A 26,801-nucleotide genomic window follows, 5' to 3' on the forward strand; every position below is an offset into this window, starting at 1 on the left:
AATATTTAATATTTATCTTGTCCAAATATTCCCAATGTTTAAAATCTACATATTTATTTATTTATTTAGTGTTATATTTATTTTGTTGACAGAATATGTAATAGTGATAAAAAAAATATACTTAATCCAATTTTTTTGTTAGGCATGAAAGCACTGAACGATGATGACTAAATGTATAAATAATTTAAGTTACCGATCGAAAGTTCATGACTTAGTCCATATTTCATGATTATATATTTTTTTAAAGGATCAAATTCATTAACCTCGATTTAAATGTATAAATTTTAGTACGTTTTAAAATATTTTGTTAACTTATTTAAAAACAATTATAAAACAAGTTTTGAGACGAAATGATACAAATTTAATCACTTATTTCATCTCATATTTGTCGTTTTAGTTTTTACGTCCACAAGTACAAATTATCTGTTTTGGTTTATATTTTTTAATTTATTATAATTCTTGCCTATGTTTTTATTTTTTAATTTGAAAAATTTAAATAACATAAATTATGAAGAATTAAAGCAGATACGTAAAGCCTAAAAACACAGATAATTTTGGAGTAAAAAAAACTAATGAAACCCATTTGCATCAGAATCTGTGGGTGAAGTTAGATTAATGACAAAAAAGTAGTAATTGATTAACGTAGTTGGTGATTCTTAAGTTTGATTAATGAGGTTTTGACTTAACCTATTTAATTGTTTTATTAACGAGGGTATTTATTATAGAGAATACAAATAATATTAAGACAGAGTATATACATATATAAGGTGTGAAAGATGAGAAGTAGCAACCGAAGTCCTTTCACTTTCCCTGTCTTTCATAGTTTTGACTGTTTGGAATCCCTGCGCTTGCTGAGGTGCTTCGTCAATGCTTCTTATCGCTTTTTCTTCTTCCATTCCTCTTCATGCTTCTTTCTGATCTCTGATTTTGCAAAAAAAATATTCTTTGCTCCATTGCTTCGTGCCTTAATTTCATGTTCTTCTAATGCATTTTTAGTTTTTCTACGAAAATAAATGTTTTGGAGCTCATCTTTTGGCTGATTTGATTGCTTTCCGTTAGAAATTCAGGGAGGCACCATTAAAGTGGATTGACCCAGCACTGCTCTGATTTGCTGCTGACAGAAAGGTTTGGTTTTTTATTCGTATATGCGTTTTTGTTATGCTTGTTTTTTGATATTTTCCTTATTGGGTAGTTTCTGTCCTTTTTTCATTGTTAACTCTTATTGGGTTCTCCCAACCGAGCTCAGCATGGTCCCCAGGTGACATTCAATTGTGAATTTGTTATGAGCTCTGTACAGAAACTGCTTGTTGTGGTGGGTTTTGTTTTCTTAATTTAAAAGGGGTTTCGAGTGTTGAATTTTTTTTTTTCCAATTTTGGGTGAAGGCCGACCAAACTTCTTATAACGTAGTTTTGTGAATGATACGGTATGTAGTTGAAGATGGTGTTTGGTTCAGAGGTTATTACGATTTTAAGCTAAAAGGGGCTTTTGGTTAAATTGGAAAGTGTCTTGACTAACTGGAATTTTCCATTGAGTTACAGGGATGGGTTGTGAATTTTCTAAGTACACAACATGCTGCATGGGTACAGAGGAGGATGGTCATCCGGTTCCTGAGGACCAGGTTGAGGGTGGTAAGTGTTTCAATGTGCCTAGTTCCTGTTCTTAATGCTCTGAGAGTAATTGCTGTTTCTGTGTTTATATTTCTTGTTCAGAAAACGAAGACAATATTGTTGAGAGCATTGACTTGCCACGGTTTCATGAATTCACCATTGCTCAGCTTAGGAGGGCTACATCCGGATTTGCTGTTGAAAATATAGTTTCTGAGCATGGAGAAAAAGCTCCAAATGTGGTCTATAAAGGGAAACTTGATAATCAGATGCGAATTGCCGTTAAACGGTTCAACAGAAATGCCTGGCCTGATGCGCAGCCATTTTTGGTAAGTACGCATCAATTTACATGTTACTTTAAATGTTTATTATAAGTACCAACTTTCTTGTATGTTTATTCCTTTTTCAGTGATGCAATTCTCTGGTTGGTTTAACCAAACTTTTGTCATTTTTAACAACTGTGTCTGTTAATTTCTCTTTGTCTGTTTTGTCTCACTCGTTTCATCCTGCAAACAGAGTTCCTATGTGCTATGGGGATTGGGGGGATGACTGATTCATATTTTAGTTTGCCTTATGAAAGTGAACTCAAGTCTAACTCAACTTCACAAATGAGTTTGGTAAGGTGAAGTTTGTACCCACTAGTCAATGTGGGATCTCAAACACCCCCCTCACGTTAAGGACATCAAGCATGGGAATAGAAGGGACCCCGATAGCGGGTGACACGATAAATTCAATAAACTTGATTATGATAGACTCTAAATGACTTTTATACGATTTAAAAAAAGTAAAATTTAAGTCTAACTTAACCTCAAAAAATTGACTTAGTAAGGTGAGGTTTGCTGTATATATTATAATTTGGCCATATCTGCAGTCGATGTGAGATCTAGGGATATGGTCAAATTATAGTATATAAGTGCGTTCAAACCTCACATTATTAAGTTGGTTTTATGAGGTTGAGTTAGACTTAAAATTCATTTTCATAATATGATATAAGAGCTAATGAAAGATTATCATATCAAATTTTTTTCAGCATATTTTATCACGCGCTATGTTGCTCTCCTCTATTCCCATGCTTGATGTCTTCGGCATGAGGGAGAGTGTTGAAAATTCCACATTATAACTAGAAATATAACTTAATTATAATATATAAGTGGATACAAACCTCATCTTACTAAGTCAGTTTTGTGAGGTTTAGTTAGACCGAGATTCCACTTTCTTAAGAGTTTGTTTTGTGCACATGTGTGTGTTATTTTCGTGCATTAGCTTCAGTTTTTGTGGTTCTAACATTGTGTAGATGTTTAGCTTTACATGGTCATTATAAACACCAACTTTCTTGTATGTTTTTGTTTTTTAGAGTTCTGATTCTCCAGTTGGTTTTACAGAACTTCAGTCATTTCTAATTGCTGAATCCATTATTATGTTGCTTCATGCATGTGTCTTTTAATTTCTTTTTGTCAGTTTTTACCTCCCTTTTTTCCTACTGCAGACAGAGATTCTATGGGCTATGGGGGTTGGGGGAATGGCTGATTCATGAAAAAGTTTGTTTTATACACGTGTCTCTTGTTTTTGTGCATTAGCATTTCGTTACCTAGGATGAATAAATATAATACAGTCCAATTTAAGTGTGTTTTTAAGTTGTTTAATTGATGTACTGTCAAATAGTTTCAATTGGTCAACCTGGTCAGCTGTCGATCAATCTTTGTTGAACATGCATGTGCCAATTCCTTCTAGATTTGTTATTTTAAATATTCGTTTTAAGTATAAGTTAAAGGTTTTTTTTTTGTGCTTTTACATTTATTAATGCTGCAATCTGGTTGGTTTATCCTTCTTTCTTTTTTCCACTTTTAACTGCTGAATTAATTATTACTCTGGCTGGTGCACATTTTTCTTTTATTTATTTATGTTGGTTTTACCTCGTTCTTGTCCCATTGAGGACACAGAGGTCCTATTGTGGTTAGGGGTTCAGTGGAATCACATCATGAATTAGTTTGTGTTATAGATGCTACTGTTTTTCTACCCTCAACTGCATTTCTTTGCCTAGGATAAATATATGTAAGATAGTCCATCTTAAAGGGATTACCTCATCTTAGTGTGCTTTACTGGTTTAATTGCTGTGAAATGGTTCAACAGATCAGCCTGGCCAGATGTCCCGCAGTTTGTGGCGAGCTTGCATCTGCCAATGCCGTAGATTTTTAATTTTAATATTCTACATTTCAATTATGTCCATCTGAGGGCACACAGAAATCTTAAGGGGATTGTTGAAACAACTTGATCAATTATTAGTATCGTTTTTTTTCAGACATGTGTGTTCCTTTATCTAAGATGGTCCAACATAAGCCTGTTATGCATGGCCTAGTGACATCTGATTCTTGTTTCTATTGAATATTTTCTCTTGCTGTGCAACATTTTCATATTTCATCCTTTTTACATGTAATGCCAGTTAAAAGTTATCCACTGTTTTCACAAATTCTTTTGCATGTGATTAGTGATGTGGTTTTCTTTGTTCACTTAAGCATGCTATTCAACATTCATTATTAGCTCATTAAAGAACCTTCGTTTCCCACTTCAGGAGGAGGCCAGGGCTGTTGGTCAACTGAGGAGCCAGCGATTGATAAATCTGCTAGGATGTTGTTGTGAAGGTGACGAGAGGTTACTTGTTGCAGAATATATGCCCAATGATACGTTGGCAAAACATTTATTCCATTGTAAGTGCATAATTGACAACTAATTCAATTTCCTGCATTTGCTTTTGGCATTTACTTGTTTGTGTTCTAAATAAAACTCTTATCAAGCCATTGACTGAAAGCATCCTCGAGTTATTAGGAATGTCCCCTTGTCACGTGATTCTTTAAAATCTGTTTTCCAGGAAGGCAATTCATTGTCATCACTCTTTTATTTGTTCAATTCTTCTTGGTGAACTGTAGCTGTGACTTTTTGTGGCCACTATTTCTTGCTCTTTTCTCTATATGGTTTGGTGATACTTTCTTAGCAAGTTTTTACACAATTTTTTAGGGGAAAATGAGCCCATGAGATGGGCAATGCGAATGAGAGTTGCATTATGCCTTGCCCAAGCTCTAGAGTACTGTACCAGCAATGGACGTGCACTATATCATGATCTAAATGCCTACAGAGTTCTTTATGATGACGTAAGTTTATTTCCTTCATCTGTACATGACCTTATTACCCAAGTTTAAGGTATTGTTAGATGGTGCTCACAGCACGCTGTATGTTAATTGTCTTCATCCTCAGGAAGTGCTGTCCAGCACACAATCTGCATAGTGTAATCCTGGAAAGCTTAATTACAGTTGAGAAAATGATATTCTATACACTTGCTTAAAAATTAATCAATATCATTTAATACTGACAACATTCCCCTTATCAAGTTACAAAGTTAATACTTATTTTGTTCTGGTCTTCAAATTTCATATTTCATACTCCGAATTAAGTTAAAATATTATTTCACAATAATTGGAAAAAGAAACATTGAACATGGTAAATTATATAACTATACAGTTTTTGTAGAATTTGATATTATATCATAAGTTTATTAGAACCAAGATATATAGTTGATCATTGTTCAATACTTCATTGTCTTAGAGTGGGTGGATAGTAAGTAGCTATTTACTGGATTAAAGGGGCAATGGTAGTGGGTCGAACAGTGGAAGCTACCCTATAAATTTGTGTTCTTAGCCTGAATAGTAAATGTTGACTATCTTTTTCTTTCCTCCACTTGTTATTCAGGACTACAATCCTAGACTTTCATGCTTCGGTTTGATGAAAAATAGCAGAGATGGAAAAAGTTATAGTACGAATTTGGCGTTTACTCCACCTGAATATCTAAGGACAGGTACCCCATTAAACAAGATAATATTTTTCATCACAAAATGATTGTTACTTGATCTTCTCTGTCTGTGATTGGAGATAAAACTTTAGTACCATGCTTATTAAGACTTTTTAGTTATGATAATTGACATTTTTTCTTTCATAACAGCTCATTCAGATATGATAATTGAGTTTAGGTCATCATTGCTTTCACCTTTATTTGGCTGTTACTTGTCTGTTCAATTTTTGTACGAAGCATTCATATGGCGTGTAAAAGTAGTTTCTCTCAATGAGCTCAAGTAATTAGTACCAATTGTGATAATATGATGATACCTCTACCAATTTTACTCCTGGACCTGAACTACTGTCTTTTTTTTATAAAAAGCTTTCATGTTAGGCAACCTCATATTTGTGTATGCATGATTCTGAACTACTGTCTTTATCATTAATGTTTTCTTATTCTCTGTCAAGAAGAATTCACAGGTTAAGAATATGTGAAACTTAGTCATATCAGGTCTTCTTCAAATTTTGTTTTTAGATCAATTTAATGCTTTCATGCCTCCCTTTATAAACTTTTAATTCAATTGCTGACTTATTTCTGTGGACATTCATCTTCACATTGTCGTCCTTGATATTTGAGCAAGTTTGGGGGAATTATTAGTGTCATGGCTAATTAACATGTTGATATATATTTTTTATTCTGTGATATATTTCAAACTGAATGTGCCTTGAGTGGATTATATAATTCTCATCTCCTGCAAATATAAAATCAAAATCAGTTTATACGATGTGATGGTTTAATTATTATACTCATTTTATATCATACTCAAGTAATAAATACAAGTATTTGATGGCATTGTGTTTGCCCTCCTATTCCCTGGTCATGCAGGCAGAGTTACTCCAGAGAGTGTAACTTACAGCTTTGGCACACTTTTGCTTGACCTTCTCAGTGGAAAGCATATTCCTCCAAGCCATGTAAGTTCTTTACTTGATAAAAAGTTATGCAAACCATACGTACTGTGGCCTGTGCTATAGTGTTGTCTATCTTAGTTGAGCTTTCTTTTGATCAATTTCTTCTTCCGCTTGTCCTAGCTAAAATTAAGGACCCCGTTGAGAATTTTAAATTGCACAATTTTTTGACTAACTTGAATATGGTGGTTTTTCTTTGAACAAGGACTAATGGTTTTGTATTGATCTAGATTTAGATTTTGTTGTGCATCTAACATTTAAAGTGTTTAATTACCAATTATTGTAAACTTTTTGAGAATTTGTGAAACAAAATCTCAAAATATTCACACTTCCTTTCATAATTTTTGCCGCTCATTGACCTGATTAGATTCAGGAACCCTGAGATGCTATCTGACTCTTGTTTATAAGGACAATTTTCAAATGATCTGGGGACTATAGAATTTTTCAATGACCAGGGGACAAAACATTTTTCAAATGTAGGGGACTATACAATTTTCAAATGATCACGAAACTGAATTTGTGCTTCCAAGTATGCCCTGTTGCTTAATGTTGTCTATCTTCTTTCTCTTCTTGAGCCTTTTCATTTAATTGATTTATTCTATCCTAGCTAAAATAAAGTAAGTAGTGCCCTGTTTGAGAATTTTAAATTATCTATTTGTTAAGACCAACATAAGGTTGTTTTGACTGTGAATGGTGGTTTTTATTGTCTTAAGTACTAAGTGTTCTATGTTGATTTTGATTTAATTTTTGTTGTGCATCTGAGATTTATTGTGTTTTTAGTTTGATTTACTTTAAAGAAAAAATCACTAATTTTTGTCAACTATTTTGGAAAAAAAAAAAAAATCCCCAAAAACTCACCTTCAAAACATACACACACTTAAGTTCATAATTTTTGCAGGCCCTTGACTTAATTAGAGACAAGAACCTTCAGATGCTATCAGACTCTTGCTTAGAAGGGGAGCTTACAAATGATGATGGGACTGAATTAGTGCGTCTAGCCTCACTATGTTTGCAATCTGAACCACGAGAGCGTCCTAGTCCAAAGTCACTGGTTGCTGCTCTAATACCTCTACAGAAGGATTCTGAGGTTAGCTGGTTTGAAAGTGGTTTAGAATAATTTACTGTCTGAGCACAAGGATAGCTGGACTTAATTTTAGATGAAGATAAACTATAGCAGAATGCTTGAAGACTGTTTTTCTAGGATTTTAATTTAGCTTTGACTGATGTTTCTTACTTTCTCTGCTAAATGTTATTATATAAAAGTTTATATATAAGGGTAACACGTGGTTTATATGTAACAGATAGCATAAACTTTGAGACTGATTTATATTTGCAAGGCATATCTGTCTTAGTAATAATATCCCGGTTCAAGTTCTGGATACAAACCTAATTGTTGACCCATGAACTGTAAATCTTACTGAATATTCAGTAATTCAATGAAAAATAGCTTGAAAAATTTGTTATAAAAGATGTATAGGGGTCAATATAGTAATTTTATATGAGAAAATGAAAAACGTCTTAACTATAAATCTCACAAAAAAAGATAAATTCTTAGTCCTTAATTTAGAAGTATGAAAAACGATGAAACAATGTGAAAAACCCAGAATATAAAATAGATAAAGAAAAAAAGTTTATTTTATTTCTTGATTGGAAATAACAGAACAGCGACTGAGGTTTCTTTTCCAAGAATCTCCCTTTCACAAAGAGTTTCCCCTTTCTATAATGGAGCTAAAGCCTGAATCTGAATTGATACAATTCAAATGTCCCTCCATCCTTATTCTCTCCTACTTATGTAGTTAATCCCCTGTATCTAACTAATACCACATGGCTAACTGTCCCTAATTTATTTTCCCTTCTTAACTAACAGTACAACCCACCCTAAAATTCAAGCTTGTCCTACAGGTTTAAATCTGAAAACTGGAAAATATATGAAGTGCTCTATAAGCAAAATATTGATAGCAATCAAGTAATCATTTATGTTATTCTGTGACCATTTAGACCTATGCTTCTGTACGAACCATATGAGAGAGAATGACTATGATTCCTCTTTGTATGCCCTAGGTGGAATGACCTATAACTTCCAGGTCATCCTGGACGCGATACTGTATAAAATGAGTGTCGGTGTAAAACTCCAGTTCAGAAACATGAAAATGTGGTAGTGGAATAACCAAATTGTATGCAATTAATAGTACTCGTTTAATCCCTTTTTATTTTACAGCTAGGTTTAAAAGACGCATGTTGTATTGCTGCTTTGAGCTTCTAAATCTAATTGTTACCCTAAAAAAAGAGCAGTTTGAAATACCTTAGAATGTGAAAATATGAGTTTTTCAACTTATAGTAACCGTATTTTGGAAGATGGATGCGGAACTTGAAAGGACAATCAGAGATTTGTATTGGTGATACAAAATTGTACCATCCATCCATTTATTGTGATTCATCCTGTCATATTGATCGCTTGTTGAAATGTATCAAATTGTGAGATTTGAATAGAATCATTAGACACTTGGGCCATATTTTTTATTGTTGGAATTGATAATTGATGTTTTTTCTTTTGTAGGTTCCTTCTCGCGTACTGATGGGTATACCAGATGGTACATCTACTTTCCCCCTTACACCTCTAGGAGAAGCTTGTCTACGAATGGATCTGACTGCTCTGCATGAGGTGATGGAGAAAATGGGGTATAAAGACGATGAGGGCGCAGCAACTGAGGTTTGTTTGATATCCAAATTGTAGAACCTGTTATAAATCATTTAAAGCCATTGGTTTTTCATTTTCATTCGCCTGTGTTTTGATTATGGAATATCAAGGATTAGTCGTGATCACAGTAACTGCCAGGCTCAAAAGAAAGTTATATGAACTTGCCATATATCCAGTTCTGCTTAATGGTGCTGAATGTTTGGTTTGAAAGAAACGAGAAAAATGTGAATGTAGCAAAAGTGAGAAGGTTAAAATGAATGTGTGGCTACACAAGAAGGATAGGATACCAGATATTAATGTGACAGATTGGAAAAAATATAACAAACTTGGTTAAGATGGTTGTGCAAAGAGTACTAGAAGAAGCTAAATGGAAAATATAATGCATGGTTTTTATCGGTGTAAAAAGGGTAAGGAGCCTAAGAAGGACATTAGCAGAAATTGTTATGGTGAATAATGGGTTAGTTTGTTTAAATTTAAATTAAGTGTTTTTTAAATAATTCTTTATTTTTAAATCACTTCTTTAGGAAACAGATAAGATTTGCTTATTAAATTAGCTAAAAACTGCTTATTTTTAAACTAAACATGTTAGACAAAACATGAAAAGAAACATAAATCTGCTTGTTTGATTAAAAAACCATTTTTTTAAACAAACAAATCAACCCAATCTCTTTGAGAATTTGTTCTTTAATTGATACCGATGGTTTCTTGCAATCCATGTAGCCAACCAACCTCAAAGTGACACAAGGCTTTTGTTGTTGTTTGTTTTGATAGTGGTGTAAGTAACATTTGTCTTAGGAATTTGTTAGATCCTTTATTTGACATTTTAGTAGTTTAATCTTTAGTGGGAAAGGAAAGGGAATATTGTATGCTATAGTTGGTCTATCATATAAGACAACACAAGAAGAGTTAGTGCTTCAATATTTTGTTTGCACACCTAGTTAAATCATGTTGGTCTAATCTTGAATCTTTGACGTCTTTTCTTTTCACATTTCCATTGTATTGACTTGTTTTTCCATGTTGCTTGGCTGATTTTGTTGTCCACTGATTTTCTTTATGATATTTTCTTATCAAGCAGCTTTCGTTCCAAATGTGGACGAACCAGATGCAGGACACGTTGGACTCAAAGAAGAAAGGGGATGCTGCTTTTCGGCTTAAGGATTCTAAAACGGCAATTGATAGCTATACGCTGGTTAGTTTCACTTTTGGTCCTCCTGCTTTCTCAATTTCATGAATTTTCCTCTATATTTTTGTGAATTTGATCTCTCCTATTTTAATTGTGTTATTTTTAGGGATGTATAAGTTAGGTCAAAACAAATGTTTTTTTAGATTTAGTTTAGTCCGTAAAAGCTTGCGGACAAAGAGATCAGTCTTGGGTTGAAATAATTATCCAAAAAAAAAGAAAAATCTATTATTTTTCCTTTATTTCGTTAAGATAAAATATATACAAATAAAATTAACCAAATTAAAATTTATAAAATAAAATCTATCAAGTGAAATGAAATTCCTTTTTTCAATTGTTGGTTTACTTCTTTAACTTTTCTATTTAAAATGTTGCAGTTTCAAGTCCGACGGGAATCTGTGAGTTTAACGGATCATATCAATAAATTGACTGTAATTATGAGGTTTTAATAAAAGGTCCATTATCAGTGAGGTCCTAGTTATTTTGGTTTATCCAACTTAACACCCAATATCTAACAAAAATAATAATTTAGCAGTATAGTACAGAGTCACATCAAGATTATTGTGGTAATGTGTCATGGCATTAGAGTGTCACATCATCATTTTTGTTAAATGTTGAGTGTTAAGCTAACATATGAACCAAAATTGTATAATAGATAGTGGAGGGATAGATTAAGACAAAAGAATGGGTGTTGAACTTTGCAAGTTTGAGAGAGTAGAGGAATCAAAAGAGAAATTAAGCTTTGTATTAAATCACTTGGTGTCCCTTCCTGATAACAGGTCGGAATCAGTTTGAGATGTTAAATTCATTATATAAAACAATAATTTTCCTTTCTGAACCAGGAAAAAAGTGATACAATTCCAATATCAGAATGTTAAAATGTATATTTTACAATGTTGCAATATTTGATGGATACACAAAATAAAGACACGATGTGAATGATTTTGAAATATATTTTCATTATATGATTAGTTCTGTTCATTAATAGCTATATTCATAATATATATTGGACCAGTTATGGTGTGGCACTGATAGTTTTGTTTTGTAACACAGTTCATTGATGTTGGAACCATGGTTTCTCCAACGGTTTATGCACGTCGTAGTTTATGTTATCTTATGAGCAACATGGCTGATGAAGCACTTAATGATGCAATGCAAGCCCAAGTAATATCCCCCATTTGGTACATTGCGTTTTATTTACAAGCAGTTGCACTTTTAGCAATGGGCAAGGAGAATGATGCCCAAATGGCACTTAAAGAGGGTTCCTCACTTGAAATTAAAAAGAGCACAAATTAGTTGAGTTCTTTGGCCAAACCTTGGTTTGTTGCTGGTGAAGATAACTTACATAGAACAAGTGCTGGTTTCTCAATGTTACAGGGGGCCCCAGTTCCTTATCGGACAAATTGTATTGCATGGAATAGAGTGGTTTATTATACTTGTGCATGACTGGTTCATTGGTTGCCTAGAAGCATTCTTTTGCACAGACTACCAAAGATATTCTCTTTTTGTTGTTTAGTCAGCTATGTTAGTATAAAGATGATGGGAAGGAGAGTTGTGTTTGTAAAGGTAAGGATCACCTGTGAGTGTATGTGAGCATTTGTTGAGCAAACAGCAGATGCTGTTCTTGTGCTTGTAATTTAATGTACAGAACAATTGGTTATGGCTACCGTGTCAACATCAAATATGTTGTTTTTGTATGTTATGTTCATATTCATTTTGCATCTAATAAATTCTTTTAATGTTTTATTTTCTATAAATATGTTTCACAACCAATATTAGTACTTTTTCCAGAAGGGTTTGGATATTAACAAAGGGATGAAAATGAGATCAGATTTAAAGAAGTTGGAAATGTTGAGCCATGCAGAAGCAACTATTTTTGTTGAGCAACATTAACTGTTATGGAATCAGCAGCACTTGCTATGATTTAAAAAGGCAAAAATCAAATTTAAAAAGGGCCCAACCGGGTTCGAACCGGTGACCTCTTGATCTGCAGTCAAATGCTCTACCACTGAGCTATGGACCCAATTCGATATTCAAAATCACATTTTTAGAATATTAAATGTAAATTTCTATAATTTAGTACCTATATCGACATTGAATGAACAACTCCTGTTCCAATTCATACGAAATTCCCTTTAAATAATAATTAATTTGGGGTGTTAAATAATTTAGCGTGAATTTGAAAAAACTTAAGGAGTGATCCACTTTAAAGATTTTTCCCACCAATAATACAAGTGGTGACATGAATTATTGGCATGGAGAAAGTGATAAGGAGATGATAAAAGAGGTGAGAAGGAGAATAAAATAGAAAACAAAAACTATGAGACAGCATTAACATTGAGAATTAACAACAAAAAACAAAAGCGACAACAATTAAAGGCATTGTGAAAAAAAAAAAAAACAGCAAAGCAAAATCCTTAAAATTGCAGATAATGAACCCATAACTATACACATATGTAACACACCCTTTTGCATTTCATTACATGAATAAGGAGAAATTATTAGATAGTTGGAATCATATGTTTTCGACTAGTCCGATGTGGAACACTGTTACATGTGATTCTCATGCAACCAGGTCATCCTCTTCATCCTCATCAATCTCTCCCTCTTCCATGGCGGCGGCATCTTGATACTGCTGGTACTCAGCCACCAAGTCGTTCATGTTGCTCTCAGCCTCAGTGAACTCCATCTCATCCATGCCCTCCGCGGTGTACCAATGTAAGAAGGCCTTTTTCTTGAACATGACGGTGAACTGATCGGAGACGCGCCGGAACATCTCCTGGATGGAGGTGGAGTTGCCCATGAAGGTGGAGGACATGGAGAGGCCGGTGGGGGGAATGTCGCAGACGCTGGACTTCACGTTGTTGGGAATCCACTCAACGAAGTACGACGAGTTCTTGTTCTGCACGTTTATCATCTGCTGGTCCACCTCCTTCGTGCTCATCTTCCCGCGGAACATCGCCGACGCCGTCAGGTACCGCCCGTGCCGGGGGTCGGCGGCGCACATCATGTTGCGCGCGTCCCACATCTGCTGGGTCAGCTCCGGGATCGTCAGGGAGCGGTACTGCTGCGAGCCGCGTGAGGTTAGCGGCGCGAAACCCACCATGAAGAAGTGCAGCCGCGGGAAGGGGATGAGGTTCACGGCCAGCTTCCGGAGGTCGGAGTTCAGTTGGCCGGGGAAGCGGAGGCAGCACGTTACTCCGCTCATTGTTGTTGAGATCAAATGGTTCAGATCACCAACTGCATTCATTCATTCATTCATGTCACCTCACCAACATAAACATACATATCTCACATACATTACTCATTGCTTATTCGTGTATTTTGAACTGTTGAAGAGAAGCTTCCATCAGTCTACTATTACACTCTCATATGACTGATAATGAAAATGGTTTTTTTAAGCTAATCCAAATCAATCTCATGATGAGATGCTCTGACGTTTTTCATTGGCTATTGTTCATTAAGGTGAATTTTCATGAGAATTTTACTTTATTGGAGATAACAAATGATGAGTGAAGAAGGTGTTAAAAGAGTGGGGTTGGAGTGACAGCACTTACAACTTGGATTTGTGAGCTTGAGTGTTCGGAAACAGATATCATAGAGTGCCTCATTGTCAAGGACCATGCATTCATCTGCATTCTCCACCAGTTGGTGAACAGAGAGAGTGGCATTGTAGGGTTCAACTACTGTGTCAGATACCTTAGGAGATGGGAACACTGAGAATGTCAACATCATCCTATCTGGATACTCTTCTCTGATCTTTGAGATAAGCAAGGTACCCATTCCAGACCCAGTTCCACCTCCCAGTGAGTGACAAATTTGAAACCCTGCAATCATCATCATCATCGAACAAACACTTTTCATATGCATAAAACCATAAACAAATCCACAGCTTCAAAGCTACAAAACTTATGTGAAATTCTCTCTTGCTTTTTTATTCTGTCAGAATCAGAGTTTCATAAATGTGAATGTTACATTTAAGAGTACCTTGTCAACCAAAAGTCTAATTTTGATTGAGGATCAGATCCAAACATACTTAGAAAATTAAAGTACACAATTTGCATATAGCTTTTAAGAGATTTTAGTGCCATCCTTATATCAGAATTAAAGACTTACTTCTGTGATCCCCGTAGTAAAACATTTTACTAAGGTGAAACTACTATTCTAATGTGATAAACATGAAAATTGTGTAAGGATCGGAATCTAGAGTTTGTCAGTGATAAAGGGCATGCCTGAGTTAATGAACATATAATTTATCAATTTACTAAGAACTTGAATTAACTAAGGAAGAAGTAGTACCCTGCAAGCAGTCACAGTTCTCAGCTTCTTTACGAACAACATCAAGAACAGAATCAATAAGCTCTGCTCCCTCGGTGTAATGCCCCTTGGCCCAGTTGTTTCCAGCTCCATTTTGACCAAACACAAAGTTATCAGGCCTGAAAATTTTCCCATAAGGACCAGATCGCAAGCTGTCCATGGTCCCCGGTTCAAGGTCCATAAGCACAGCTCGAGGAACATAGCGTCCTCCACTTGCTTCATTGTAGTAGACGTTAACCCTCTCAAGTTGAAGATGAGAGTCCCCTACGTAATTCCCAGAGGCATCTATCCCATGCTCATCACACATCACCTCCCAAAACTTGCCTCCAATTTGGTTGCCACATTGACCTGCTTGAACATGGAGGATTTCTCTCATATTGAAGAGGGTTGTTGAAACTGTAGTGGTGAACTGTTATTGATGTAGCAGAAGTTGAGAGGGGAAGAGGAAGGGTTGGTGGTTTTGTAGGGGCAAGGCAAAAGGGGTGATAAGATTTATAAAAAAATGGTACTTGCTTTTCTTAGTGTCAACATGAAGATAAAAATGAATGGAAGTTGAATTAATAGGTTCATGTGGGTTTGTTGGGAAGGGGCTGTGTCTTACTCCAAGTAGTGTAATGAGCTGGACGTGGAAAGGGACAAGAAGTTGCATTGCATGATTGTTGTTGTGTTATGGCCTTATGCTAGCTAAGCAAAATATCTGAATTATCACTTCTTCCTACCACTTCATATCCCATCTGTCAATTACTATTTCCAATAATTCTCCATTCCTGGTTTTCTCACCATCCTTTTCCTCTCTCATTTCACAACTAATTTTCACCTCCTTTGCTACATAAACATTCGAGTATGATATGCTGAAAACTCTGGACCAAACTGAAATGGATCAATTTTAGAATTACATTTCTAAACCAGTATTTTTCACTTTTAAATTGGTATCTTTCACTATGAAATTTTCAAAGTAACATCTTCTGAACTTTAACCTGTAGCTTTGTTGTAGTCTTATCACAGAGTACAGAGGAGATACACCAGACATGGTTAAGTTAAACTAAGTTTAATGGTCTCTCCATCATGAAATATGATCAAGTATATTGTAGTCTCCATTATTTTTATTCTTATGTAACATGTAATTGATTTTTAATTTATGATAATATGTAATATTCAATCACATGTCATGCAGAGACTTCTAGACGTGTTTTTGTAGTTGCAGGTGGCCCTTAACATTTTATTAGCTTTAAATGTTTTAGTATACATAAATTAGTACTTACTTTTTTTTTTGCAAGATTTAGTTTTATAAGAAAATTCCAAGTGTTATTTATCTTTAGTTTTGATTAAAATATTTTATATCTATTTTATAATCTTTGTTGTGAAGATAGATATCAACTTTTTAAAAGACAAATGCTCTGTATTCTTTTTATAATGTTTAATTGTGAAAAAATTATACTTTCCTATTTTTAGAAGAAAAAAAACTAGTTAAGTACCATTTATTTCTTTTTTTAATATTATTTTTAGACATGCTAATAAATGTTATTGGAGAAATGTTAAGAAATGCCATCTCTTTCTATCATTATTCTCCCCCATATTGTTAGAACATAATTAAGAGAATTTTTTTAGTGAAATTTTGTTGAAATCATGATTTCATATCATGCAATAATTTGGGAGTTTCACTTCTTGTTTACAAGCTTTTTTTTTATTAGGGTTTAAGTTCTCTTGTCGGTTATCCACTAAAAAATTAAAATGTGTATGTCATATAAATCCCTAAGCATCTTGACAGAGAATAGTTAGGTATTGGTGTGGGAATCCCTCAAAAATAATAATTATAAACAGCAAATATTTTCCATTCACTGTCATTCATTCATGGAATATCACCAGCTGTTGGAGAGATTGTTTACCCTTCTTTTTCGAATGAGAAACTGTAAATGAGAATCGTTAACGATTACATTAATTTGAACACTTAAGATTTTACTATAGTGTCTTAATGCGCAAGGTCAATAATAAAAATGATAATTTTATATATTAAAAATCTATGTCTTCATACGAGTTTATATTAAACATACTAAGTGGAGAAAATTTTGATTCGTAATTTAATGAAATAAGAGAGAAGGAAATGTGAAAGGAAAAGTTCTGAATGTATCATATCATCTCATACAGCTACCATACACAAAAGATTTAAGGTGGTTGCAAATTCAGCCAATTGCAACATATACTGTGAGTTTGTAGACTGAATTATCTCTGAAGAATATTTTAATAATAATTGTAGACTTAATCAATTTCTGTTATAATCAAATAGGTAAAACAATCTCTTTGTAATCATTGTTTTCGTATTTAAATTGATGATAAATAAAAAGCTACGATAAAAAAAAGTCTTGCTTTAAAAAAAACTTTGAAATAGAAATAATCTATTTTTCATTGACATTACTAAACGAAAGAACTTGAATGTAATACATTTTTCATCAGTGTGTGTTTTAATCTGTGAAAATAGATAAAATTAAAAAACAGTAGCATGAGAAAAGAGGTTTAAAGAGATAGAGTTGTGCTGTTGAATATATGGTTTTCAAGTGACAGGATGAAGCTAATAAGGTAGCCCATCAATTCTGATTTAATGAAATCAGGTTTCAGATGACAGATAGAATGTTCTATCCACAGAAATCACCAACCTCTACCTAGTCACCTCGTTCTCCAACTAGTTGTGTTTCAAGATATTCACGTTTAGAGTCAGAAAAGGATATTCTGTACTGTGTGTCCCATGCTAATGGCTAAACTACTGTTCATGAAAGGTATCATGATTTAGAAGTAAGAACTGCTTACGCAAGAGCATTCAATAAAGCTAAAACATCATTATGACTGATGACTGATGACTGATATCACTTGTTACAAAACAAAAAACATGGGAGTTAATATTTTGGTTTGTTAAGATATATCTTTCAATGGAGCATAGATTAGTCAAAGTTTAAACAATGTAGGAAAATAGTAAAAAAATAATTTAAAAAGCTGGTAATTGAATGAGTCTAAGCCTAAAGGAAAGAAAAATTAAAGGTTTTTGAATCTACCACAAACATTTGATCTATTGATGCTCTTGTTAAAATGAATATGCCGATGGATTTCCAAATTTTGACATGAATCAAATGTCAGCAAGATCAGATCGTGTTTCCAAGAAAGGTAATGAGAAACCTCAAGGCAAAAATTACAAATATATTATTTCCTATAACCAAAAGATTACATAATTAATCTTTTCCACTGACATTTGGAAGATAAGACACCCTTAATAAAGCAATTCCTCAAAGACATGATCTACGGATTGCTCCCACTTTCCATGATACAATTCCAGAAGCCTTTCAGCTGGAGTGACACCTGCCACCACAAAGATCATTAGTCAAAAACTAAACAAAACAGAAAAAACCTTTCATGAAAACAACAAAAAACAATGATGAAGTGCATGCATGCGAGCATGGCATAGTAAAGATAATCTATTTCACGATGTATAGGTCTATATAAAGAAAATTTATTTCAAGAAATAAAACTCGAGTCGCTATATCGAAAAGCAATCGAAAAATTGGCTTAAACCTGCATAATCACAGTACTATATACCCTACAAATAATACATTACCTGTTCTAACAACCTCGGCAACCTCATTCAAAAATCCCGATTCCTTGAAGCCTCTTCTCTCCAAGCCATCCTGTGGAGGCACCCCAATGTCTTTAGCGACATTGAAAACAGCAGCAATAACAAAAATAATCACACCTTTTAGGCTTTTACCTTTGCCAACTGTAGAACATCTTCAGCAACATGCTTTAGCAAACCGTCTCGGAATGGTGTTTTTAGACCAGTTACGGGAACCTGCCATAGACTCAAGTGGTTAGTATAGACAGAGTACGAAAATAGTCATTGCTGAAACATAAACTGTCCAATAGTAAGAATCAACCGTTGACCGTTGGGTTGACGTATATATCAATCCTCGAGAAGAAAATCTCTAGGCTTTGCAGTATATATGCGTTACCCCGTGTGTTTGTGTGTATGTGTGTGAGAGAGGGGAGGAGACTTAAATCAGAGTCCTCTGAAATTCAAGAACCTAATAGTAGAATTTTTAAAAAAGTAAAACAGCTCCCCTTTATCCATCTTTCCGGTTGCACCGATCATGAAATAACTTTGCAAGGATTCAAGGTCACTTTGACCAAATGATGAAGTCAAGATTTCGGTTCTCACTTATCCCCCTTTTCTAATTATATTTCAGCACAAGGGTTAGTCCACTCTTCCATCCCAGAGATATTTTGCATGAGAGAACACGTCCGAGATTAATAAAATATTTCTGGGACTGAACTTAATAACCCGTGCATTTGGGTTGAATAATAGCAATACAAATGAAAATAGTGGTACTAAGGATGCTACCTTATTCCGTAACATCTGTCTTTCTTCTGGGGTCCAATCAGCTGTTAAATCCAAAAGACTTTGTAGAGAAGCTTCATCGTACAATAACCCTACCTGACACAATCAGGAAAATTAGTTAGCTAGTTACTAAATTGTTATTGAAGCAGTTCATTAGATTAAGTGAAGAGCATACATGCAAAGATAAAGAGTTTGAGCAACTAAAAATATCTTAGAAAGGGGGATTGGGTATAATAAAATCCTACAAAAAAAATTTGTAAAGTGAAGATTATCCCCATTTATATACTGCATTTTGACAATATAAATAGATGATGTGGGATTTGGGTTTTTCCCAATACACTTCCTTAAGACTATTGGGCTTGATACAAAAAAAACATGGTGAGTGACCCTTTTAATGGATCTAGGATCGACTATAACACTGATGTGGGAATTCTGGACATACCAGAACAAGTACTGAGTGAGAGCCAATGATACTACCCTTTTCCCTTAACTCACCAAGACACATTTTAAAAACAAAATCATGACAAAGTCAAGTCCAAGCTTCAAAAGTGGATAATACTTCAAATATGGTTAGAATGTTGGCATCTCAGGCAGGGAGCCCAGACCCTCCATCCCCTTTTGACAAAAGAACTTGCTCATGTATACCAAAAGTCCTACATCACTTAGGAATCCCTGCATCCCCTTTTGACAAAAGAACTTGCTCATGTATACCAAAAGTCCTACATCACTTAGGGATCGATAGCAAAGGTAATTTAAATAAAATACATGACAATAAACTTGTTAGGTTTCATCTTAAAACCAATTGGAATTAAGTTAAATTTCCCAACATAACCCCAAGGATTGAGATAGACGACCAGAGACATTCCTGATACTCCCCCTCCACCTCCACAGAGGTGTGCCAAGCCTACCAAGATAGCTTACTTGCCACGATAGATTATAGGCTTTCATACCATTTTAGTTTTCACCTCAAAACCAATTGTCATTGAGTAATGTTGTCCAAATGTACAAGCAATACTCCAAGAATTGAGACAGTAGATGTGTAACTTCCTCAACAAAAATTTCAAAAATTATTATTAAAAACATTACTTCTTTAAAAACATAGCACCTCCATGAACAAGCTAAATGCTAAGTTACAACCCCAACTTCGACATGCTAGTGTTTGCACTATACGGTACCATTTTTTATGTGAGTTGTGGACAAGTAATACAATGAACTTCCAAATGTCAAAGGCTAAGTGACTACAAACATAATGAACAACTAGTAAAAAGGCCACTCACCCAAAGTGCTGGTAATGCACATAACCTTCTCCAAGGCCCTCCATCAGCACCTCTCATCTCCAAATACCTCTTCAGCCTGACCTGGAAAGAAAAATGGTTTGTAATAACACAACTAGGAAAATGCAGCAAATCATTTGAAAAGAAATATTTTTGCCAACTAAAATGTCAAACCAACAGAAACTAACCTCAGGAAATATAGTTGTCAAGTGATTTTCCCAATCATTGAGAGTTGGTAATTCACCAGGAATACAAGGAAGTCTTCCAGCCAAGAAGTCCTGCAATAAAAAAAATCAATTCTTTACATGCACTGCGCTTAAGGAAAGCAAGTTTTGCAATAATGAATGGCAGATCTACAATAAATAGCCTTAAATTACAATAATATTAAGGATAGATGGGAACCCTGAAGGTCTTTCCAGTACAATCGATATATCTATGTTTCCGGTAGACAAAATACATAGGAACGTCAAGAGCATAATCAACATACTGCTCAAACCTGCAATTAGAAAATTGGAGAAAAACAATTAACCAAATCATTGCACATAATTGATAAAACTGTAAGGAAAAGTAATTCAGAATGTTAGATGAGATGACGCAATACAACAATTATCATAGCTCAAATAACTATTACAGAAAATAATAATGATGTTTGCTAAAGATAAATCCAGCATTGTTGGAAATATTAATAGTTAATGCACTCAAAAAATAGTATCGTCATGTATCAACTGATAATATGCATTTATAATTCATGGGTATTGGTCCCTAGGGAGTAGCACTCAATTAATAATAGCCTGGGAACCAATCTCCATTAAGTCTATCAATAGTCTATATATGTAGAAGATATGGAAACTATGTACTACATTGTTTTGAATAATAAAGGATTTCTGATCTCTAAATTCTATCTGAAATATTCTGTTCTATCTTACTCAAAAAAAATAAAATTATCAGCATCTTACCCAAAATATACCCATCTAAATTCATCAAACACCAGTAAAACAACAAATTATGTTCTATGCGTACTGAGTTATTTCTTCATATTCTTTAGTCTTGATGTAGTCATCATGGTAGTCCTTTTTCTTATAAGAAAAAATAAACAGTAGTGCTTGAATTTTTTTTAAGCACATTATTCAGTTTATTAACCCCTTGAAATTTGGTCAAACCATGAGTAAAAAAAAAGTCATAGAAGAAAATAATAATAAAGAAATAAAACATGAACATGGAGAGTCCAAACATCAAGGAATAAGATGGATGATGTGTATATAATGGTACGAGAAAGACTCCAGAGGCAAAAGTGTAAAAAATTCAGTGTATCATACTTAAGTAGAACAGTGGCACACAATTTCATCACACCCAAACGCTCCTTTAATATCTGGTCAACAGTAGTTTTAGGGAAATAACCAATAAATATCTTAACTCTTCATATCTTCATGGCATCAGAATCTTAGATCTCAAAAGTTGAAATGCCCCTAACCATTTAATGAAGATATTTCCCAATACATGTATTTTGTAAGTCAATAAGAAGGACAACAGAATCAGCAAAAGGATAAAAAGTTCCATTTTCAATGCCTCCTTTAAAATCACAATGAATGAAGCCTAGACTCAGAAGGCTTCAAAATAACAGTTTAAGTCTTAATTCTTCATAATTCAGAAAAATCTCTTACCCAAAAGAATCATCAAAGACAAAAGGCAGCATGCCTGTGCGGTCCTTATCAGTATCGGTCCAAATATGGCTGTTCCAATCATACGACAAAATGGATAAGGAACCTTTAGAATGCAAAGTGTGAAAGGAAATGACTGCATGAGAACTTCTACGTACCTTCTCATACTGACAAAACCATTCGGCTTTCCCTCTTTAAAAGGTGAATTCGCAAAAAGAGCTGTTGCTATCTGTCATAAAGATAACACTGATTACACCACACAGCATTGAACAAACTCCCTAACAAAAGAAAAGTTTTAAAAAATGTTAACATTTCTTACAGGCTGTAAGGCAAGGCCAGCACGAAATTTCCTGATCATGTCTGCTTCTGAACTAAAGTCCAGATTGACCTATAAAATTAAAAGCAAAAATATATTACTATCCAGTATCAGAGAAGCTTATATTGTGTCAAAAGATACTGTTTTCACCACATTTAAATTAGGAAGGATGGCTTTGTTAAAAGCCAGCTTGCAAATCATTGCATCTATACCTGTACAGTGCATGTCCTGAACATCATGTCAAGCCCCAGAGAACCAACTTTAGGCATGTAATTCCTCATAATATCATATCTTCCCTGTGGCAACACATGGTCAGAAAGCAGGTAATTGAACCACCAAAGGTCAAGAATGAACTGTCTCGTTTTCAGTTACTACAAAGAATAGGAACTGCTGACAGAACTCCCCATATAATAAAGAAATTATAAAAAAAAAACACCAACAAAGACATGATCTTTGGTATAACAATATTTCTGGTGTAGAAGTACTAATGGTTACATTAGTAAATCTACAGTTTAACCTAAGTACATCAATAAAAATAGAAAAAACAGAAATTTGTAATTTTCAGTCGAAAGCAACTACAGTGAAATAAACGGATAAAGGTAGCTCATGTTAACGCGTTTCCAACATTGTGACTTAGCATAGAGGAAATATTTACTAGTATTGATTGCAAAATCCAACAAGCCTTTGACTTACTAAAAGCAACCTAAAAGAAGGATATATGTTCATTCAATCTACAAATTAATCTACCAATCCTTGTGTTGTGTTCTGTGGACCAAGTATAAGCAGTATACACTAGTAAAATCCAAATTCCATATGTCATTCATGGCTGGACTCGAGTCCAGCAAACAAATGTTTGCTGCAATAGTCTTTAATCATTATAGTTAATAATGGTAAAAGAAAATCAGAAAAATGAGAAAAAAAGGTGACAATAACTTAAAAAAACAGAAGAAAAGCAAGAATAAGAGATACGAAATTTAAAAAAAAATGAAAGATGAGATTTAACTATGGTGGTTGCCATAGTTTGGGTTGTCGGAGTTAGAACTGCCAGCAGATGGTACAGGGAGAATAGCTACAATCGGCCAAGGAGAGAGTAGGAGAAGATAAAACGCAGAAGAATGAAGAAAGGTTTTAAAAACCTTATTTGAAACTATTCACAAAACAATTTGACTAAAAAAGGTCCAAATCCATCAAGAAAGCGACAAAACGTGAAATGGCAGAATGCAGCACAAAGAAGGAGGCAAGTGGCAGTGGGCGTCAAAACTTCCACACAAATCCTTTAGGGCCCTATCTCGTAACTGCTATTTAACAACTATGATAGCTAGTGAATAGGTATGACTGAAATTGGACAGCTATTTAATCCTGAAATGAGGAAACCCAACCGAATTCCTGAAAAGACGACTAAAATGAAATGACGTCATCCTTTTATTAGACTGGCTAGTAATAACTGATGCAGTCAGCAAGTGACGTCTGAGGAAGATTTTAAGCTTATAGATATCAGTAAGTGTTCAACATTTCAAGCACATAAAAAAAGGGATAGAAAGAAAAATACTACCTTTGGCATTACAGGTATGTCTTCAATTCCCCACTTTGGTTGGAAACCAATTCCCAAAAATCCAATTCCCATTTCCTCAGCAACAGCTTTAACCTATAAACACAAGTATATGAAAATAATTACAGATCTGAAGGAAATTGGATCACTCATCAGATAACAGAAACATCAAACACAACAAACTAGTATTAAATTTAGCTGTCTATTACGTCACAACTTACAATGATAAGTTAAATGACTTATCTGAAGAAAATATGATTCTATGGAAAATTACAATTTTCTCTTTCTAACAGCAAAACAACTGATCTTCTAACAATTGTGGCTTACCTGATAAAGGTGTGAATTAACTTCAGCACAAGTCTGGTGCAAGGTTTCAAGAGGGGCTCCACTAAGTTCAAACTGACCACCAGGCTCCAATGATATGCTCTGCTTCCCCTGGTTCACATAAAGTGCAAAAAAACTTCAAATCTTCATCAGTAACAATGCATGCAATTTAAACAAATGAATTAAATTGTAATTGTCAAAGAAATGCTTCACATCCTTGTTCATTCAAATTTAACTTACCTGTTTGAGTCCAATAATTTTATCACCTTCCATTATTTTATCCCAGTCAAATCTCTCGGCAATTCCATTCAGCAATTCTGCTATTTGCTCGTACTTCATAGGACGCAAGCTTCCAAACTCAAAACCAAACTTCTCGTGTTCAGTACCTATTCTGCAAGACCACATGAATAAAATTAACCACCTATAGACATACAAAGTAGTTACCAACATCAGAGACAGCTCAAGTTTTAAACCTTCAAAAAAACTAGTGAGGTGCTATATAAACTTAACTAAAAACACAAACTCAAACAAGGAAACAAAATATAAAGATAAAGGTCTCCTCGTGAAAAACAAACACGAGATCAAAGGAAAATGTTTTTCCTCTGTCCACTTTTACCCATCACTTTAGAACTATTATTTCCTGCTACTTTATATGTTTCTTCAAACAAAAAAACTGAGTGTTTGAGCATATGCCCACAATGAGCATTACTACAGTGTGGCTGACTATTTGAGCATTGCTACAGTGCGGATAACTGCTTCAGCAGCTAAAGCATTTTGATTTTTTTTTTCCTTTCATTTATAATTGTCTAAACCAAGGGTTTTAAATGATGGTTGTGATTATGGTTTTGGTTGCAGTTTTATCGTGATCCTTGATTACAGACAAGTGTGGCTGTTAGAGGCAATGGCAGTGGCTGGACCGCAAAAACCTCGAAGTTAAAGCTGCAATTACAGTCACAGATAGTTCTTATTGAAATGAAACACATACTCTTCGTTGCACACGTATTCGATCGACACCAAAACTTGGGGGACCAGCAATAGTCTCATTAATGCAAACGGAAATGGAAAATGAATGCAGGACCAAAAAACAAAACTTATTACATTCGAACCATAAACCAATTCAGCGCAATGGTATCATTCTACAAAGGAGACTAATTAATAACCATCTCAAATATTCTACAACAGCTTCAAAGTGAAAAAAAAAAAGTCTCCTGGCCCAGAGGTTGTAACATGGTACACCCAGGATCGATTACTTCAGTGTTGGATTTTTGCATGTTAGAATAATGCTAGAGCAGTGAAAGCACGACACAAATCAGTTCTTGGTTAGCTTTAATGCGTGGTGGACCATGTCGAAAGTAGAAAAGTGATAAAAACGGAGGGAAGGAGCATGATTAATAATAATCCAAAAGCAAACATGAAAACAGAAAGAAGCACATCAAAACAATTATATAGCAAAACAAGTGTTAAAGAGAGGCGAAAGGCGAAACGTGAAAAGGACACCTCCATTTCTCCCTGGGCTTGCAACCCGAGGCGAGATAATCAACAAGATCCTGCTTGGTGAGTGGGTCAGTGGCAACTACAGCGTCTTCAGTGGGAGGGCTCGCAGCAACAATCACTCTACCGCCACGTGTGACAATCCTCTGCGTGGGAGAAAGCTTCTTAGCAGAATCCCAGTTAGAGCATGAGAAAGTGTTGGGAGCAGAGGCTTTGGTTTGCCCATCGAAGTGGCGTCGCGGTAAGTGGCGGTGCGTGTAGGCGGTGGTAGTTCGCCCGAGGACTGCCATGGCGGTGGCCTGAAGGAGCGAAAGGCAGAGGAATGATAGAAATCGAAGGAGCGAAGAGAGAGAGAAAAGGGTATTAGGGTTGAAGAATTGGCGGTGAGTGGGAGAAGGAGAAGAGGAGAAGAGTGAGCGGAGGAGGGTGTTTGTCTGGTTCACTCGGTGGGACACAGCTTAGAGAAGCTTAGCTTCGTAGCTATCTCTTCTCTTGGAATCAAAATGGAAGCAATTTATTACCTCTGCTTCGGGAAAATAATATGCACTATAATCTCTAAAATATTCATTCAAATTTTTAAAATATTAATTATTTCCCCTTTTTAATCAAATTAAACTACGGTTATTTTAGGATAATTAAAGAATTATATAGTGCAGACAAAAGACTAATACTGATATTAGAGGGCGGGAATTTATAAGTGAATTATGAGAGAAGAAAACAGGGTTCTGAGCTATTATTATTATTATTATCATTATTATTATTATTATTATTATTATTATTATTATTATATAGTTATAAAGTTTATTCTATGATTCGATGATGTGGACAATAAAGTAGTGAACCACAATCTCTTCCATCCATGCTAAATCATTCTTATTCTCCCCATTTAAACACGTATCTTTTCCTTTTTTATTTTCAATATATTCACTATAATTATTCTCCCTAAAATATAGAATTTTTAAAGCAAATTATCGATTTCTGAGTAAGTAAATTATACTCCTTCAAAAATAATAATAACTGAGGTTACGTTTTTGATTAGTTCTTCTTAATCTAGGGCACGTTTCAAGTCAACGACACTGAATAATAGAATGGGGGGTTTAACGTGTGCACACACGCAAGCAAAAGTTGTGACAGTTTTTAAGTACCCAGAATCATATTTTAATACTCTAATTGCTTTTATTAGGTGGATCTCATTTGCGACTTTATGATAAAAACCACTC

The 26,801-nt window shown here is 34.5% G+C and overlaps 3 protein-coding genes and 1 non-coding gene across 5 annotated transcripts; 1 reads left to right on the forward strand and 3 right to left on the reverse strand.

The window, feature by feature from the left end:
* Positions 1-738: 738 nt before the first annotated feature.
* On the forward strand, positions 739-12,031 carry LOC137812628 (serine/threonine-protein kinase BSK7). Of its 2 annotated transcripts, none has more exons than XM_068614749.2 (12): positions 739-856; positions 1,060-1,125; positions 1,540-1,629; positions 1,711-1,934; positions 4,175-4,310; positions 4,618-4,751; positions 5,347-5,452; positions 6,317-6,402; positions 7,295-7,483; positions 8,954-9,106; positions 10,170-10,283; positions 11,328-12,031. In XM_068614749.2, the coding sequence occupies exons 3-12, from the start codon at positions 1,542-1,544 to the stop codon at positions 11,568-11,570; spliced, it is 1,473 nt and encodes a 490-aa protein (XP_068470850.2). In that variant the 5' UTR covers positions 739-856; positions 1,060-1,125; positions 1,540-1,541; the 3' UTR covers positions 11,571-12,031. The 2 variants fall into 2 exon arrangements, with proteins under 2 accessions (XP_068470850.2, XP_068470851.2); XM_068614750.2 differs by having other exon boundaries at positions 770-856; positions 1,068-1,125.
* Positions 12,032-12,225: 194 nt separating this feature from the next.
* TRNAC-GCA (transfer RNA cysteine (anticodon GCA)) lies at positions 12,226-12,297 on the reverse strand. The gene has a single exon. It is a non-coding gene; the product is annotated as a tRNA-Cys (tRNA).
* Positions 12,298-12,579: 282 nt separating this feature from the next.
* LOC137812629 (tubulin beta-1 chain) lies at positions 12,580-15,241 on the reverse strand. The gene is made up of 3 exons (XM_068614751.1): positions 14,574-15,241; positions 13,832-14,101; positions 12,580-13,514 (listed from the first exon to the last, which is right to left on the reverse strand). Exons 1-3 carry the CDS (start codon positions 14,965-14,967, stop codon positions 12,838-12,840), a joined length of 1,341 nt encoding a protein of 446 aa, XP_068470852.1. The 5' UTR covers positions 14,968-15,241; the 3' UTR covers positions 12,580-12,837.
* A 2,391-nt stretch (positions 15,242-17,632) lies between these two features.
* On the reverse strand, positions 17,633-26,247 carry LOC137812630 (glutamate--cysteine ligase, chloroplastic). Its single transcript, XM_068614753.1, has 15 exons — positions 25,588-26,247; positions 24,331-24,481; positions 24,094-24,201; positions 23,770-23,862; positions 22,430-22,513; positions 22,221-22,289; positions 22,060-22,130; positions 21,905-21,973; positions 20,646-20,739; positions 20,432-20,521; positions 20,247-20,327; positions 18,973-19,065; positions 18,343-18,423; positions 18,193-18,262; positions 17,633-17,936 (listed from the first exon to the last, which is right to left on the reverse strand). Exons 1-15 carry the CDS (start codon positions 25,869-25,871, stop codon positions 17,848-17,850), a joined length of 1,527 nt encoding a protein of 508 aa, XP_068470854.1. The 5' UTR covers positions 25,872-26,247; the 3' UTR covers positions 17,633-17,847.
* Between the last annotated feature and the right edge of the window lie 554 nt (positions 26,248-26,801).

Source organism: Phaseolus vulgaris, chromosome 2, assembly GCF_051622355.1.
Source record: "Phaseolus vulgaris cultivar YP4 chromosome 2, ASM5162235v1, whole genome shotgun sequence".
In the NCBI taxonomy this organism is placed as follows: domain Eukaryota; kingdom Viridiplantae; phylum Streptophyta; class Magnoliopsida; order Fabales; family Fabaceae; genus Phaseolus; species Phaseolus vulgaris.

Bases quoted from the DNA above. Each gene is read 5' to 3' on its own strand.
- LOC137812630 (XM_068614753.1), bottom strand. From the start codon at position 25,871: ATGGCAGTCCTCGGGCGAACTACCACCGCCTACACGCACCGCCACTTA. The intron at 21,974-22,059 runs GTACGTAGAAGT...TGATTGGAACAG, and splicing joins GGTTTTGTCAGTATGAGAAG to CCATATTTGGACCGATACTG. The intron at 18,263-18,342 runs GTAAAAGCCTAA...GTGCCTCCACAG, and splicing joins ATGTTCTACAGTTGGCAAAG to GATGGCTTGGAGAGAAGAGG.
- LOC137812629 (XM_068614751.1), bottom strand. From the start codon at position 14,967: ATGAGAGAAATCCTCCATGTTCAAGCAGGTCAATGTGGCAACCAAATT. The intron at 14,102-14,573 runs GTACTACTTCTT...TGATGATTGCAG, and splicing joins GAACTGTGACTGCTTGCAGG to GGTTTCAAATTTGTCACTCA. The intron at 13,515-13,831 runs GTAAGTGCTGTC...GAATGAATGCAG, and splicing joins CAAGCTCACAAATCCAAGTT to TTGGTGATCTGAACCATTTG.
- LOC137812628 (XM_068614749.2), top strand. From the start codon at position 1,542: ATGGGTTGTGAATTTTCTAAGTACACAACATGCTGCATGGGTACAGAG. The intron at 1,630-1,710 runs GTAAGTGTTTCA...TTTCTTGTTCAG, and splicing joins TGAGGACCAGGTTGAGGGTG to AAAACGAAGACAATATTGTT. The intron at 5,453-6,316 runs GTACCCCATTAA...CTGGTCATGCAG, and splicing joins ACCTGAATATCTAAGGACAG to GCAGAGTTACTCCAGAGAGT.